The 14,684-nt window shown below is 35.6% G+C and overlaps 2 protein-coding genes across 2 annotated transcripts in view; one reads left to right on the top strand and one right to left on the bottom strand.

Moving 5' to 3' along the window:
• The window catches only part of ANKAR (ankyrin and armadillo repeat containing), a gene marked incomplete at its 5' end in the record, with an annotated part of 58,546 nt that extends 45,521 nt beyond the window's left edge, over positions 1–13,025 (top strand). The window contains 7 exons of the mRNA XM_039234738.1: positions 409–531; positions 3,581–3,739; positions 4,617–4,734; positions 7,408–7,517; positions 9,022–9,218; positions 11,431–11,477; positions 12,763–13,025. Coding sequence (XP_039090669.1) covers positions 409–531; positions 3,581–3,739; positions 4,617–4,734; positions 7,408–7,517; positions 9,022–9,218; positions 11,431–11,477; positions 12,763–13,010 — 1,002 coding nt within the window. The remainder of the gene's footprint in view (positions 1–408; positions 532–3,580; positions 3,740–4,616; positions 4,735–7,407; positions 7,518–9,021; positions 9,219–11,430; positions 11,478–12,762) is intronic.
• The window catches only part of OSGEPL1 (O-sialoglycoprotein endopeptidase like 1), a 29,088-nt gene that overhangs the window by 1,596 nt on the left and 12,808 nt on the right, over positions 1–14,684 (bottom strand). The gene's annotated exons all lie outside the window — the stretch shown is intronic.

Here is a 14,684-nt window from a genome sequence, read left to right on the forward strand (position 1 = left end):
GCCTTACAACTCAATGGTCAATAGCTAACAAGCAGTTCAAAACAGCTTTTTATTCCAGGCCAGGAAATTTAAAAAAAAAAGTCTTTTTTGGATATGGAAGGGATACAACTATGCACTTAAGATAATACCTCCTCACATTTCCTGCTGGCTCTGGTTGCCTTCCCTCCTCTCAAATGGAGCTTTGTGTTGGTGCTGGCACATGGAGGAAGGATATTTTCCCAGCTGTTAAAAATTATTAGGGACATTCCTCCGGACACTGTAAATGCCACTCCCTAATATTAGAGAACTGGAATCAATGAATTACACAGTTGAATTAATATATCCCATATAAATGTTTGTAAAATGAAATATGTCATTTGATAAACCATGAGTGAAAAATAAACTAATTTCTGAAAACTACATATTTAGGTTGAAGTGGCATTTTCCTTGGCATGCATTGTCCTAAGGAATGATCTGTTACAGAATGAATTACAAGAAAATGAAGGATTTAAGTATGCTGATGTCCTTTATCTTCTTCACTCACAAGATAAGGTAATACCTTTACAAACCATTAAAGCTCATGTAGAATCCTCAAATTATGTCTTATGCATGGTAATATTTAAATATATTACATAAGAAATGTAAAATCTCTTTGGTGGGTCATTAGTTTGTAATAATGAAATAATACTGTTCCATATTTTTCATAGTTATCTTATTTCATCTTTGAAATATAGCAATTTTAATGCTTAGAGAGCTAATAAATCTCTTCTGTCCTGGATGCATCAAAACTTTTTCCTAATTTTATGACCTTTCAACTCTCATCACCCACTATTTTCTAGTGGTGCTTCTCAAACATTTCTGATGGAGGAAAGCTTTCCCCCAGCAATCTGTTACTGCGAGGATAACTAAAGCAACAAAAACTTTAAACTTTGAGATAATCTTAGGTTTTCCAACATTTTGCAAAAATAGTAGAGTGTTCTAGCATATCCTTCATCCAGCTTTCCTGGATATCCACCAGGAAATTAACATTGATACCATACTATTAACTAATCAACAAACTTTATTTGAAGTTTGCCAATTTTCTCACCAGTGTCCTTTTTCTGTTCTTATAATTGGCAATGTTAACTTTGGTTACTTGGTTAAGGTAGTGTCTGCCATATTTCTCTGCTGTACTTACCTTTTTAAATAAATATCTTAAGGTGAGACATTTTGAGCCTACGCAGATGTTCTGTTTTGCATGTACTTTTGCTCACTAATTTTAGCATCCACTGATGCAGCAATGATTACTGTGGTATTTCGCTAATGGCAATTTTTTTAAATTCTTTTTTTAATCAAGTTTTTATTTAAATTCCAATGAGTTAACATACAGTGTAGTATTAGTTTCAGGTGTACAATTTAGTAATTCATCACTTACGTACAACACCGGTCCTCACAAGTACCCCCCTTAATCCCCATCATCTACTCAACCTATCTCCCTGCCCTCTTCCCCTCTGGTAACTATCGGTTTGTTCTCTATAGTTAACAGTCTGTTTCTTGGTTTTCCTCTCTTTTATTCCCCTCTGTTTGTTTTATTTCTCAATTTATTAATTTAATTTCCACATATGAGTGAAGTCATATGGTATTTGTCTTTCTCTGGCTTTTTTCACTTAGTATACTATCCTCTAGCTTCATCCACATCATTGCAAATGGCAAAATTTCATTCTTTTTATGGCTGAGTAACATTCCATTGTATATACATATATACACCACATCTTTAGCCATTCATCAGGAGGTGGACATCTGGGCTCGTCACATAATTTGGCTATTGTTGATAATGCGGCTATAAACATTTCCTTTCTAGATTAGTTGGTATTTAACTATAATGTTCTTTTAAATTCGAATTCCTAGTTCTTGTAATCCTGATGTCAACCATTCTATGGACTATCATTGATCCATGGGTCACACTTTGAATAGGACTAACGCTAGTGAAATTTGAGAACTTTTGTTGTCTACAGTGCATTTAGCATTCAGGGAAGAAAACTGCCAACTGTCTCTGCCAGTTTTAGGAGATTTGGCAACAAGAAAGGAGGAGTTATGAGGGGAGAAATGAATTATTGCATTATTTTTTTAAATATAGATTTTTACTGTACTGTAGTATATGAAAGAATGGAGATGTGCTGCTATAATAATACAGGGAATATAGGGAGAGGAGACTGAATTCATGTCTGACTGACTCTGTAAGCCACCTTTCTTCTCTCTCTGTTCGTTCCATATTTTATTCTCATTATTCATTCCTCAGGGACACCTTTCACCTTTTTCTTCTACTACTCATTCTGCTCTTAATCATTCTCCTTTTCTTCTCAGCCTGTTCCCACCTGCTTCATTCACTGGACCCTGTTCTTTCGTGTGTTCTTAATACCTTTCTTCTTGCTTATGGCCAGGTGACTACTTTGTGTGTACATAATTTTTCTTATGGAAAATTTCAAACATATACAGAATAAAAGAGTAGCATAATGAGCTTAAATATTCCTATGACCCAGTTTCAGCACTTATCAATTCATGGCTAGTATTATTTCATCTATATATGCACTTGCTCTTTCTATATTATTTTTCAAGAAAATCTCAGGAATCATAAAATTTTATTGGTAAATATTTTAATAGGCACATATAGAACTTTTATATACTGGTTAACACTGGAAGAAAACTCACCAAGATTAATGGTTCTTTCTGTACCATACTTTTCAAACAAAATATTAAAAACAAGATTTAGTAATAAAGTTCTATCTTTTGAGCCTTTCTGGGAAATCTACCATACTTACTCATCTTTGGCAAGTGAACGGACTCTGAGAGAGAATTGGATTTTTCTCTGTTTGCCAAGTCCCAGAAAATTAAAATGTGATTTTTAAACCATCTTTCTTTTATTTCCCTCTTAGGATATAGTAGAGAATTTTACAAATGAACTTATTTTGAGAGATGATAGAGACCATCCCACATGCATAAAATGTAATAATATAGCCTTCTGTACAAGGGAAGTTTTGATTTATCAACTCTACTTTGAAATGTTGAAATGAAAATAAAAATATGTTAAAACAAAAGAAGTTGAGGGTTAATGAAATTATGGAATTTCCTGTAACTCTTTAGATATTTATTTGTATAATTATTAATCTGACATTCCCTCTGAATATTAAAACTACTTCTCTCTTCTCCCTAAAACCACAACTTTATTTAATCTGTTCAATGACATCCTGGGATGACTCTATTACCTGTTTTCCCCAATGATGTCATGTTTTACTCCCAGAGATAAGAATGTAAGATATTTAGATGGGCGAGAATTTAAAATATATTACTTTGAGTAACATAATAAATGAACTAAGTTAAAGATAATGTATGTGGAACGTCTAGGTGGCTCAGTCAGTTAAGCATCTGACTCCTGATTTCAGCTCAGGTCCTTGTCTCATGGTTCATGAATTCTAGCCCCGCATTGACCTCTGCACTGATAGCACAGAGTCTACTTGAGATTCTCTCTCCTTCTCTGCTGCTGCTCTCTCTCTCAAAAATAAGTAAACTTAAAACCTGTCTTTTTGAAGTTAAAAAACATAACGCATGTTTCTTCTATTTCTAGGATATTTGTTTAAGGGCAGGTTATGCATTAACCCTTTTTGCCTTCAACAATCGCCTTCAACAATACTTAATATTGGAAAGTGGAATAATGACCATATCAATTTTTGAACCTTTTCTTGAATCAACAATTGAAACTGAGAAGGCAATGGCAGCATTTCAGGTATAAAACTGGAATTTAAAACTTCAGATCAATTAAGTGTCTTTTTAGTCAAAACTTGAAAATTAGAAAAAATTTTAATCTGGAAACATGCTTACTGACTTGTAAAATTCACAGTATTTTTCATACCAGTCCTTTCCACCTCATAAAAACTCCATTATTTATGGTAATATCTTTATTTACATACAATTTTCAAAGTTACAAGCACTTTTTGCCTTTGTATCTTATCTGATGCTTATAACAACCTGTCAGGTTGATGGAAAGATAGTATTATTTTCATCGTCTGCATATTAGAAGCAGAGAAACATGGTAGTATCCAAGACATGTTTTCTAACTGAAGATCTTTAGCTGATCACACTGATTCTTCAACCTATGACAACTAGATGTATCTGGGTTCTTTGTATTCTCTTCTTTTTCTATCCTATGACTTCAGAAGTATTTTCTTTTTTTTTTTTTTTTAATATTTTTTATTTATTTATAGGAGAGAGAGAGAGACAGCGTGAGCTGGGGAGGGTCAGAGAGAGAGGGAGACACAGACTCCGAAATAGGCTCCAGGCTCTGAGCTGGCAGTCAGCACAGAGCCCGACGCGGGGCTCGAATCCACGAACCGCGAGATTCAGAAGTACTTTCTATGAGCCCATACTTCAAGAATGCAAAAGCTGCAAATATTGTAGGAAGAATGCTGTGGCCTGCTATGTTCACTGCAGTGATCAGACAGGGACAAGTACTCTAACTCACACCCGTCACTTGCTTTTCTTCTATTGAATCATACTAAATTACCCTTTTAACCTTCCTGAGAAGTAGCCATTAAATATTAACACTTAATTAGACAAGCAGAATAGAAAACATTCAATGATTCTATGCTTATTTTTGTTTTCAGATTATTGTATTAGCTAAAGTCATTATAGATGTGGACCATATTACTCTGTCTGCAAGAGGTGTCACTATTTTAGTTGACAGTCTGTATTCAGTTCATTCCACTACTATTGTCTTGACAGGTAAGAACTAAGTGTAAGGTAGTTACATAAAACAAATACATAAAATTAGTTTCAAAAATAATTTTTGTAATCTGAGCAATATTAAATAATAAGCCTGATACTGTGTCCCGTGGTTTGAAGAATGAGCTGGTGTAAATCTACATGGAACTATGGGAATCTACTCTGTGCCCCAAAAAGGAGCAGGGTACCTCTGAACATGGCCCTTTTGACTTCTTAGTTACTTTTTCGAACCCATATTTATTTCATCCAGAAAGAAAATGAGAATGAAACTATGAGGTACCAGCAACAAAGTTTACACAGTGACTTATGATAGTAATGGCAGATTTATACTGCTATATATCTGTCTGGTTTTCTTTATAGCAATTGCTTACATTTTTCTAACATTTAAGAGTTCCCTATGTTGCTATGCAATATAGCAAAGCAAAATAGTACAACAGAGTTCTTAGCACACTTAATGCTAATTGCGTAACTCTACTCCAGAGCTAACTTTCAAGATGAATGATAAGCTAATTGATTTGATATATCACTCTCTACACTACATGAAACAGTATCTGGATGACAATATGAGTGACTACTACCAAAAAATAAATCTTTTTTTTTTTTTTTTTTAACTGAAATGGATCATGGAAGGTAGGAAAGGAAATTATACTTGCTGCCATGGAATTATATTTTTACTTGGTATGGAAGGAAAATTCATGCAAACAAAAACTTTCTGATGGAAACTAGGACAAAGACATGTTTAAAAGAAATTATTAAATACTTTTTTTTTAATCTCAATAGCATTCTTAATTCAAGTAATAGTAATTCTACGGCTCTGAAAAACAACTGCAGTGGGTTTGAATTTTACTCCACAAACTCTTTTGTGCAAGAAATAGCACATTATACTAGCTTTCACGTATTTTCTCAGGCTGATAGGAACTGCTCCTCAAAAATTACTGGGCTTTCTCTGCACTCCACCATCAGAGTCATATGCAGCTCTGGAGTCTGGGGTATCTCAAGCAAAGCAGGATGTTCAGGCTGTAGATAGAAGGTAAAATAAGTGTTGTGCTAAAGGTGTGAGTCAACATGGTTCCCAGAAGAAGCTCCAAAGACACAGGTTTGCAAAGTTTTGCACAGACTACGATTTCTTTTTTTTTTTTTTATTTTTTTTTAATGTTTTATTTATTTCCAGGAGAGAGAGAGAGAGACAGCGTGAGCAGGGGAGGGTCAGAGAGAGAGAGGGAGTCACAGACTGAAACAGGCTCCAGGCTCTGAGCTGGCAGTCAGCACAGAGCCCGACGCGGGGCTCGAACCCACGAACCGCGAGATCACGACCTAAGCGAAAGTCGGACGCTTAACCGACTAAGCCACCCAGGCGCCCCCACAGACTACGATTTCTGCTGCCAAGTGTCCAGTTTTCCTATGGGCACCACATAACCATTCTCCACTCAGAGCTCCTGTGGCTCCGATCTCCTTCCTAGTCTTACAGTCCCTGCCTGCCTCCGTTTGCTCCCCATTTCTTACTCCTCATCTTCAGAGACACCTCTCTCCCTTTCTCCTAAAATAATGCCTGCTATAAACATAGACTTCAAAAAATTATAAGCCTGAAAAAAAGGTTAGCTTTAGACAGTTTTTGCTCTAAGCCATACAACCCATCCCTCCCTGTCCTGGAACAGTAAGTACAAAGGCCTTGGTTTATAAAGACGGCCAGAAGAAACAAAACAAAACAAAACACAAGAACAAAACTCAATGAATACCTCAATAAAGTATCCATCCACATTTATATGGATGGATGCCTTTAGATCTTAAAATCTGTGTTGCTCTTATTCCAACACAGCAACAATATTGTGAAAGAATATCACATGAAAGCTTTAAAAATAAAACATACATTCGAATGAAATAGGTGTAAGTTAGTAGTTGCACATTTATTTAATTACTTAATTACCTTATTATTTTCAATCTCCAAACTTTGTTTTTTAGCCAAAACTTCAATGATTTTAAATTTAAGTAAGTAATACACTGCTTGGTTTTAAAATACCATTAAGCTCTTAACTCAACTTAAGGACACTTAAGAACTTAAGGACAACCTAAGAACTACAAAAAGGACACACGTTGTTTTTTTTTTTTTTTTTTTTTATAGTAGTTCAATCATTATGTTCATAGTCATTAAAAAAATACTAAACCTCAAGGGTGCCTGGGTGGTTCAGTTGGTTAAGCCTTCAGCTCAGGTCATGATCTCATGGCTCATGAGACTGAGCCCTGCATCAGGCTCTGCGCTGACAGCAAGGAGCTGCTTGGGATTCTCTCTTTCCCTCTCTTATTCTGTCCCTCCCATGCTCACATGTGCTCCCTCTGTCTCTTAAAATAAATACATAAACTTAAAAAGACTAAAAAATGCTAAAGCTTAAAACAAAATATATTCTGAAGCAACAGTGATGAAAACTTCTGATTTTCAAAATTCCCTACTCCTAAATAAAGCTAATTAATTTTTAATCTTTGGGACAGAAAACCAAATTACAATTTTGGGGAAAGATTTCTACCTCTAATATACACATGTGTTTTCTCAGCTCTTCTTCATTAACAGAGATGTCTTGTGACTCAACACTTTTTAACAATATATGCAAATGAACAAAAGTACAGTATATCAGTTTATATCACTTAAATAATATAAGCTTTTCCCCCCCTGATTTATAGGGAACTTAATAGCTAGCCTGGCTCATTCTAGAGCTGGTATTCCAGAAGCATTTACCACATTAGGAACAATCCAACGGCTCTGCTATCATTTGTATTCAGGAAAAGAAGAGGTAAAAACAAAAATAATTCTATAATTGAATATTCTAAAAATGTAAGTTGCCTCTCACTTTTGTGGGCTAATTTCTCCACAAGTTAAGTATGCTTTATAATAGTTCATGTTACTAATACAATATTAGATGAGTTTTCTAGTACAGTATCTGCCATCCACAATTCTGTTCCTACAAAATGTGCACACTCAACTTCAATAACATAAGATTCAATCTATAAATAAGTACACTGACGATATATAAATTGGTAATTAAAATATTTACAAAATGTCTCACCAAAACTGGTTAGTTACTAACAGTGATCTCACTAAGTCATTTCTATGATTATCTGGAATGCATGAAAGTGGATTCCATTGGAGTTTTCCTGATCTGCCAAGCAGGATTAGAGATGACAGTGGGAAGAAGGCCAGGCTGGCAGTAATAGTGGTTTGCCTCTAAGTATTCCCTTGCACTTCCCCTCAACCCAGGTCTAAGGCAGTATTTCTCCAATAGAAATAATCTAGAAGACTTGTTACACCATAGATTGCTGGGCTCCATTCCCAAAGTTTCTGATTGAATATATCTGGTGTAGGCCCTAAAATGTGCATTTCCAACAAGTTCCTAGAAGCTGAAGCTGCTGGTGTAGGGACCATACACTGAGAACCACGTTCAAGGTATGGAAGATATATGGGCATATAAAGCAGTCAGATGCCAATGTAGAGACCAGTATATGAACCATCTGGTACCTGGCATGTGCCTGGTTTTTGTTCATTCTATGACAGTTCTTAGGCCACCAGTAACAGATTTTCTAAGAACCGCCCAGGAATAGACTTTAATTAATCACATGAGTAACTTAGTTACTTCAAGGTCACAGGCAGAGGGACCTTTAAAAAGGAAAGATCTACTTTTTCTACTTTTACTCTTTTTGCTGGCGGAAAATTGAATTGCTTTCCTAAGTGTCTTATTTTAAACTTATCTTTATCTTATCGTCTTTTACCTGGTTTCCTATTACAATCAACCGAGCTGTTTCAAACAACTCCAGTGTCCAGGCTGCACTCAAGAATAATTAAATCAGATCTTCTAGGAGTGGTACCCACGCATGAGTAATTTTCATAACTATCAAGGAGATTCCAATGCACAATCAAGACTGAGACCCACTGTCCTACTTCAAACTCAATGGTTCTTACTCTGGCTGCATATTAGAATCACCTGTGGCACTTTTAAAAACAATAAAAATGCCCAGATTCTACCCCCAAGAGAGTATGATTCAGTTGGTGGGCTTTTGTTGTTTTTAACTGCTGGTGATTCTAAAATGCAGTCAGGACTGAGAACAACTACTAGTAATCAGTGGCAGTTGACATCTCTTTCTGAAAACATGGCTGTTATGTGTCCATGTATAGATTGCCATTGGTCGACACACATGTTTGTTATACATAACTACAGAGACTTTCTTATGAAATGTTTAAGGAGAACACATGTTAGATGTTTTAGGAACAAAGCTTAATGTTGGAACTGTTTCTTCATTTAGGTTCGCACAGCTTGCTCCTGTGCTCTTGGCTACTTAACTTACAACGCAAATGCTTTCCGCATCCTATTAAAAGAATGTAGAAATAAGCCTAATCAGTTCCTTCGATTAACAAATAATATCAACAGAGATGCAAGTATTAACCCAGCATTTCTAAAGGAATTTCAGATGCAACAGCAAGTTGGACTTCCTACATTAAGGTATTGTGCCTGTATTTGTGAAGTTGCAGTAGTGAAATTAGTGATAGAGGAACTTGTAAGAAAGTTTAAGGAAGCTCAAACAAGGGGAAGGATTCTTAATATGAATATATACCTTGTTTACTAAGACATAAACTTCATTCTAAATGTCTACTGCCAAAGCGTGCTTTCATTCTAATTTTGCAACAGAACTGCCTGTGCAGGCATGAACACAACCAGATCTTGGGGATCCTGTTTGGCCAAGATTATTCACATTTCAGGCAAGCTTTTTGGGATTCTGGCTGCCTCGAAGCCTGATCTAGGAGGCCAATTTGGGGATATACTTGAGAGATCAGAGCTGACCAGGAACACCACCATGACCTTGGCATCAAATGCGACTTTGGAACTTGATTCAAAGTCAGGGCACTCTCCCGGGATGGAAACGGCTAAATCAGACTCAGTGACTGGAGTTATGACAAAGTCTGACAGGCATTTATTTATTCAGAGGATTTTGCTTCAGTGTTGTAGTTTAATCATAGCTTAAGCTTCTGCAAAAGGGAGAGGAGAATCTCCTTAGAATGGGCACATTTTCTTTTCTTTAGTAGATGTAGCTGCGTTACAAGTCTTCTCTGCAACTAGACTATTTATGTGTAGGAAACAGAACTTTTCAAGATACAGTATTAACTCTATGATAATAGAAGAGAACAGGATACAAAACATCATGGTTCTATATACCAGTGTTCAGTACATCTTCACTTTAAGTCTTTGAAAAACTGAAAACCCAAAACTGAGTACCTAATTTTATATAATAAGCCAGGGAAATTTAAATTAAATTGCTATAGCTGACAGTGTTAAAAATAATATTTACTGGCTCAAAAATCAATTTAGGATAAATATTGAAAAGTATTATTTTACACAGTCACTCCCACAACTAGCCTATATAGCAACTTTCTAGGAATTAGAAAAAGATGCCCCTTCCTTGGGCATTTTACTGTCATCTACTGGGAAACAGGTGTAAAAACTATACAAATCTACAGTGACTAAGGGTGAATGGCAGCCCTAGAGCTGTGAACACCCAACTTTTAGGATTCTAAATGTACTGCCGAAGTGAGCACCCAACTTTTAGAATTGTAAGCAGTGACCAGTTGTCAGTAAATTTGTAAGAATGATTACCGGGTGAGGTGAAGCTGGTAAGCAAATAAGCTGGTAAGCAAATATTACTCCCATAACTAACAGTGTTAAGAACTCTCCTTAGAGTATTTATATGGACTACTCCCTTTAATTTCCATAACAATTCAGTGAAGGGATTTGGTTAAATGAAACTATGGGAAATGTGCTAAAAGATTATTAAAATCAGTTTGGAAACCTTGTGATAACAATACATTTCCACAAAATATTCCTTGATACCACTACTGGAAAGTACACTGTGGTTGGGATCACGATAGTATTTTTTTTTAGTGTACATACCACTTCTCTATTCCATGCCCCCATCCAGCCCCAAGAAGAGCAGATTAGAAAGGTGGACAGCAGCAAATGTTCCTCATCAAATTAGCCAGCTGTATATCTGAGATAACTACCTTTAATATATTAACTTTACACAATACTTAAATTTTATTACCAGGGAAATTCTGTAACTATTTTATACATACAGAATGATGATTTAAAATAACTGCTTTTAAATCCCTACACACACACACACACACACACACACACACACACCCTATATTAACTAGGTACACCTTGTTTGGCTTGAAACACTTCATTGGTAAACCACTGCACCACTGCTTTGAAAATAAAGTTTAAATTTTGTTGTATTCTTAATACCTAAAATGACCTTTCTCCAACTTATCTTCCATCACATACCTCTAGATACCTTTAATTCCAACTGCACTAGATTACTTAGTATTCTCTGAACATGCCATGCTGTTTGATAGTACTATAATTTTTCATATCCTATTCCCTCTGTCTCATTCATTTGAAGACTTATTTTCTTCAAAACCTAGCTGAAGTATCTCTTTGCCCATGAAGTTTTCGTTGATCACTTCAAGCAGGTTTAATGTTCCAAATGTTCGAATGATAAGTAAATGAGTGACTGAATATAAAATACCTGCAGGTAACATGCATAGTTAGTACAGGTAACATATAAATTAGACCCCCAGGTATGGAACTTATTGTCTGGGTGTACTAAAGTCTTTATATATTTCTAGTTTTTGTGATAAACATGTTTTCCTTTTAGTCTAGAGAAAAATGGAGGACCATCCATAATTCCGGTCTTTAAGAAAGGTAATAAATTTTTCTTTCATCTCTGAGGTACCTTCTAGTCCTGACACTTTACAATTGTATGTTCCATTTCCAAAAATTCAAACTGTAGAGGGTCACCCCCCCAAAAAAAGTTTAGCTGTAACCTCTGCTTTTGTTATTCTGTATACTTAAAATATCTTCCCATTTACAAGACCATGTTAATCATTTCTTTTAAGGCCTTTCCTACTATATGACTTGACATAAATCCCTCTCTGCTTTTTCTCATAAGCCATGCATAGAAATAGGTCATTATTGAAACAACATGTAAGTATGGCTTAAATTAAAATCTTTCTATTGTTTTGTTTCATGTACTACTTGTTTGTGAGTTCCTATGGCAGAGATCACATTTTTTTCTATTGATAATATACAGTTTTATATATACTTGGCAGATGATGTCTGAGTGACTTACGCCTGTAAGATCAGAGTCCAGAACTTATAAAGTAATTACCATTAGACACGAAATACAGAAAAGAAATTTACTTTTTTATTTCATTTATATGCTTAGTGCTTGTTCATGTGTGCTTAGTATAGGACCAGTATCAGACTTGGTATATTATCCTACAGTCAAAAGCAAGGATAGAACCATTCAAAAGTCACGATCAGTTTGTAGGAGTGACAAGTGGAAAGGGAGAGAATACAAAGTCAATAAAAGGAGAAGAGAAAACATAACTTAGCAGGGAGTATCTGAGGAAAGCTAGAAGTGTGTGGGAGGCTATATTTCTGAATATCATGGGTCGAAGAATATTTTTTGTATAGCTTCTTTAGTGTAAGATTAATTTACAAAAAGGAATAAAGTCAATCTCAGTTTTTTCCTTCACTTTAATACTGGTTTCTAAATAGCAATCTGTGTACCAATAGTGGTCTGATAAAGTTTTCACAGGTTTATGGTTAACATATGAAAAAAATAAGGACAATATAGCAAGTTTCTGATAAAGTTAACTTCATTCAATATAAAATGTATCATTTTGAGACAGTGCCTTTTACACTTCCTTTTGGGGGTTAAAATACCCCTTTTACAAAATTGAATTGCCATTTGTTCTTTTATTAGTCTCAACTTGGCAATAATAACAAGTTGGCCACCATATATTGGCCCTCACAAATTTTTGCACTCTGACATCTACAAGTCTGGAAGTTACTGATCTATTCTCTTAGTAGGTTTTAGTGATTTGGAGAAAATAGAACTATATAGAACCAAAAGCAGTGAGACTGTATAGAGGGCTCTTGGGCTTAAGAAAGAGACATTTAATTGTGCCTCTCTAATTTTTAGGGAAAGATCACCGAAGAAAATTAAAACCTAAAATTCAACCAAGAGATTCTTTGACTTTAATACCTCCTGTAGCTAATTTCATGGGACTCTTCCAAACAACAAAAAAGACCACGGTTTCTCACAATGTTTTTTCGTTTTCATCTGCAACTTCATCAGATATCATAGAAGTATCAAGACCAAGAATAGTGGTTTTGAGCCAACTTGGGAAACATGTACAGAAAGCCAATCCAGAGCCTGCAGAAGGCTAATAAAAGCATTAGAATGAAACTACAAAAGAATTCCTGAGCAATCTTTTTAAAGTTTTTACTTTTTTTTTTTTTTAAGACTTTAAGTAATCTCTATATCCAACATGGGGCTCAGACTCACAACCATGAGATCAAAAGTCACATGCTCTACTGACCGAGCCAGCCAGATGCCCCCAAATATTTTACCTTTAATTTCAATCTAATTGTGGTAAAATACATAAAACATAACTGAGTAAACATTTTGAATAGAAATTCTTGATATTGGGGTGCCTGGGTGGCTCACTTGATTAAGCATCCAACTTTGGCTCAGGTCATGATCTGACAGTCTGTGAGTTCGAGCCCTGCATTGGGCTTTGTGCTGACATCTCAGAGACTGGAGCTGCTTTGGATTCTGTATCTCCGTCTTTCTTTGCCCCTCTCCCCAAAACTCTCTCAAAAATAAATAATTTTAAAAAAAGATCTTGATATTGAAACTTAACAGATTTTCCTTAGACTGTCTACTGAAGTTTAACAAATCAGTTAGAATCATAGTTTCAAAAAAAATTAAAAATTTCCTGCACTTAAAACTATTAAAATATAATAATCGACACAAGTGGCATAATTAGTATATCTGTATCAAGTATTAGAAACATTTTTAAATTGGTATGCTGGGCAAAAAAGACCTGAATAAAAAACAGCCTGATGTACCTGGGTGGGTGACTCAGTTAAGTGTCCGACTTCAGCTCAGGTCATGATCTCGCAGTTTGTGGGTTCAAGCCCCACACTGGGCTCTATGCTAACAGGTTAGAGCCTGGAGCCTGCTTCAGATTTTGTGACTATCTCTCCGCCCCTCTCCTGTTCACATTCTGTCTTTCTCTCTCAAAAATAAATAAAAAACATATTTTAAAGTAGTCCACATGTTAAAACTCCCTGTAATACCTTGAGATATTTAATGATAAATACTACAAATGTATGAGGCTTTTAAAACCTGAAATACAGAAATGTGTACTTTTAAAAGACTTTTGGGGCACCTAGTGGCTCAGTCAGTTGAGCGTCCATCCGACTCTTGATTTTGGCTCAGGTCATGATCCCAGAGTTGTGGGATCGAACCCTGCATCGGGCTCTGCACTGAGCATGGAACCTAAGATTCTCTCTCTCTCCCTCTGCCCCTTCCACTTGCACTTATGCCTCTCTTTATAAAATTAATTATTAATTAATTAAAAAAAACACTTCAAAAAATATGAAATCACTGCTCACTAAGTACAAAAGTATGTAAAAAACCAAAAAAATGTGGCCCCCAGTGTTGACCATTCTCCACATTTAAAGTATTTTTGGTTTGCAGCTGGAAAGGGTGACACTGTAGCTTAGAATGACATGATGTCTGAGCCCAAAGAGTACCGTTTCCAGTGGGTACAAGTTTCAATCAATGTATTTCTGCTTCTGTTTTATGGCATCAGGTAGAGTTGATACAAAATGAAGCTGGCTTCTAAAGACCTCATTTTTCTCTGCCCACTTTGCCTCCATACAGTCTACCTGGGCTACACTGAACATATATATTAACTAACAGTTATTTTCCCTCACATTACCTTACCACAAACAATAAGGCTTTCCATGCACCAGAATCTAAAGGCCATGCTTTCAACCACTGGACAAAAAGAGATCTCTCTAATATTCAAATTCAATTCTAATTCTGGTGGA

This window comes from Hyaena hyaena, unplaced genomic scaffold (assembly GCF_003009895.1).
Source record: "Hyaena hyaena isolate Hyena2069 unplaced genomic scaffold, ASM300989v1 scaffold_92, whole genome shotgun sequence".
Lineage (NCBI taxonomy): Eukaryota > Metazoa > Chordata > Mammalia > Carnivora > Hyaenidae > Hyaena > Hyaena hyaena.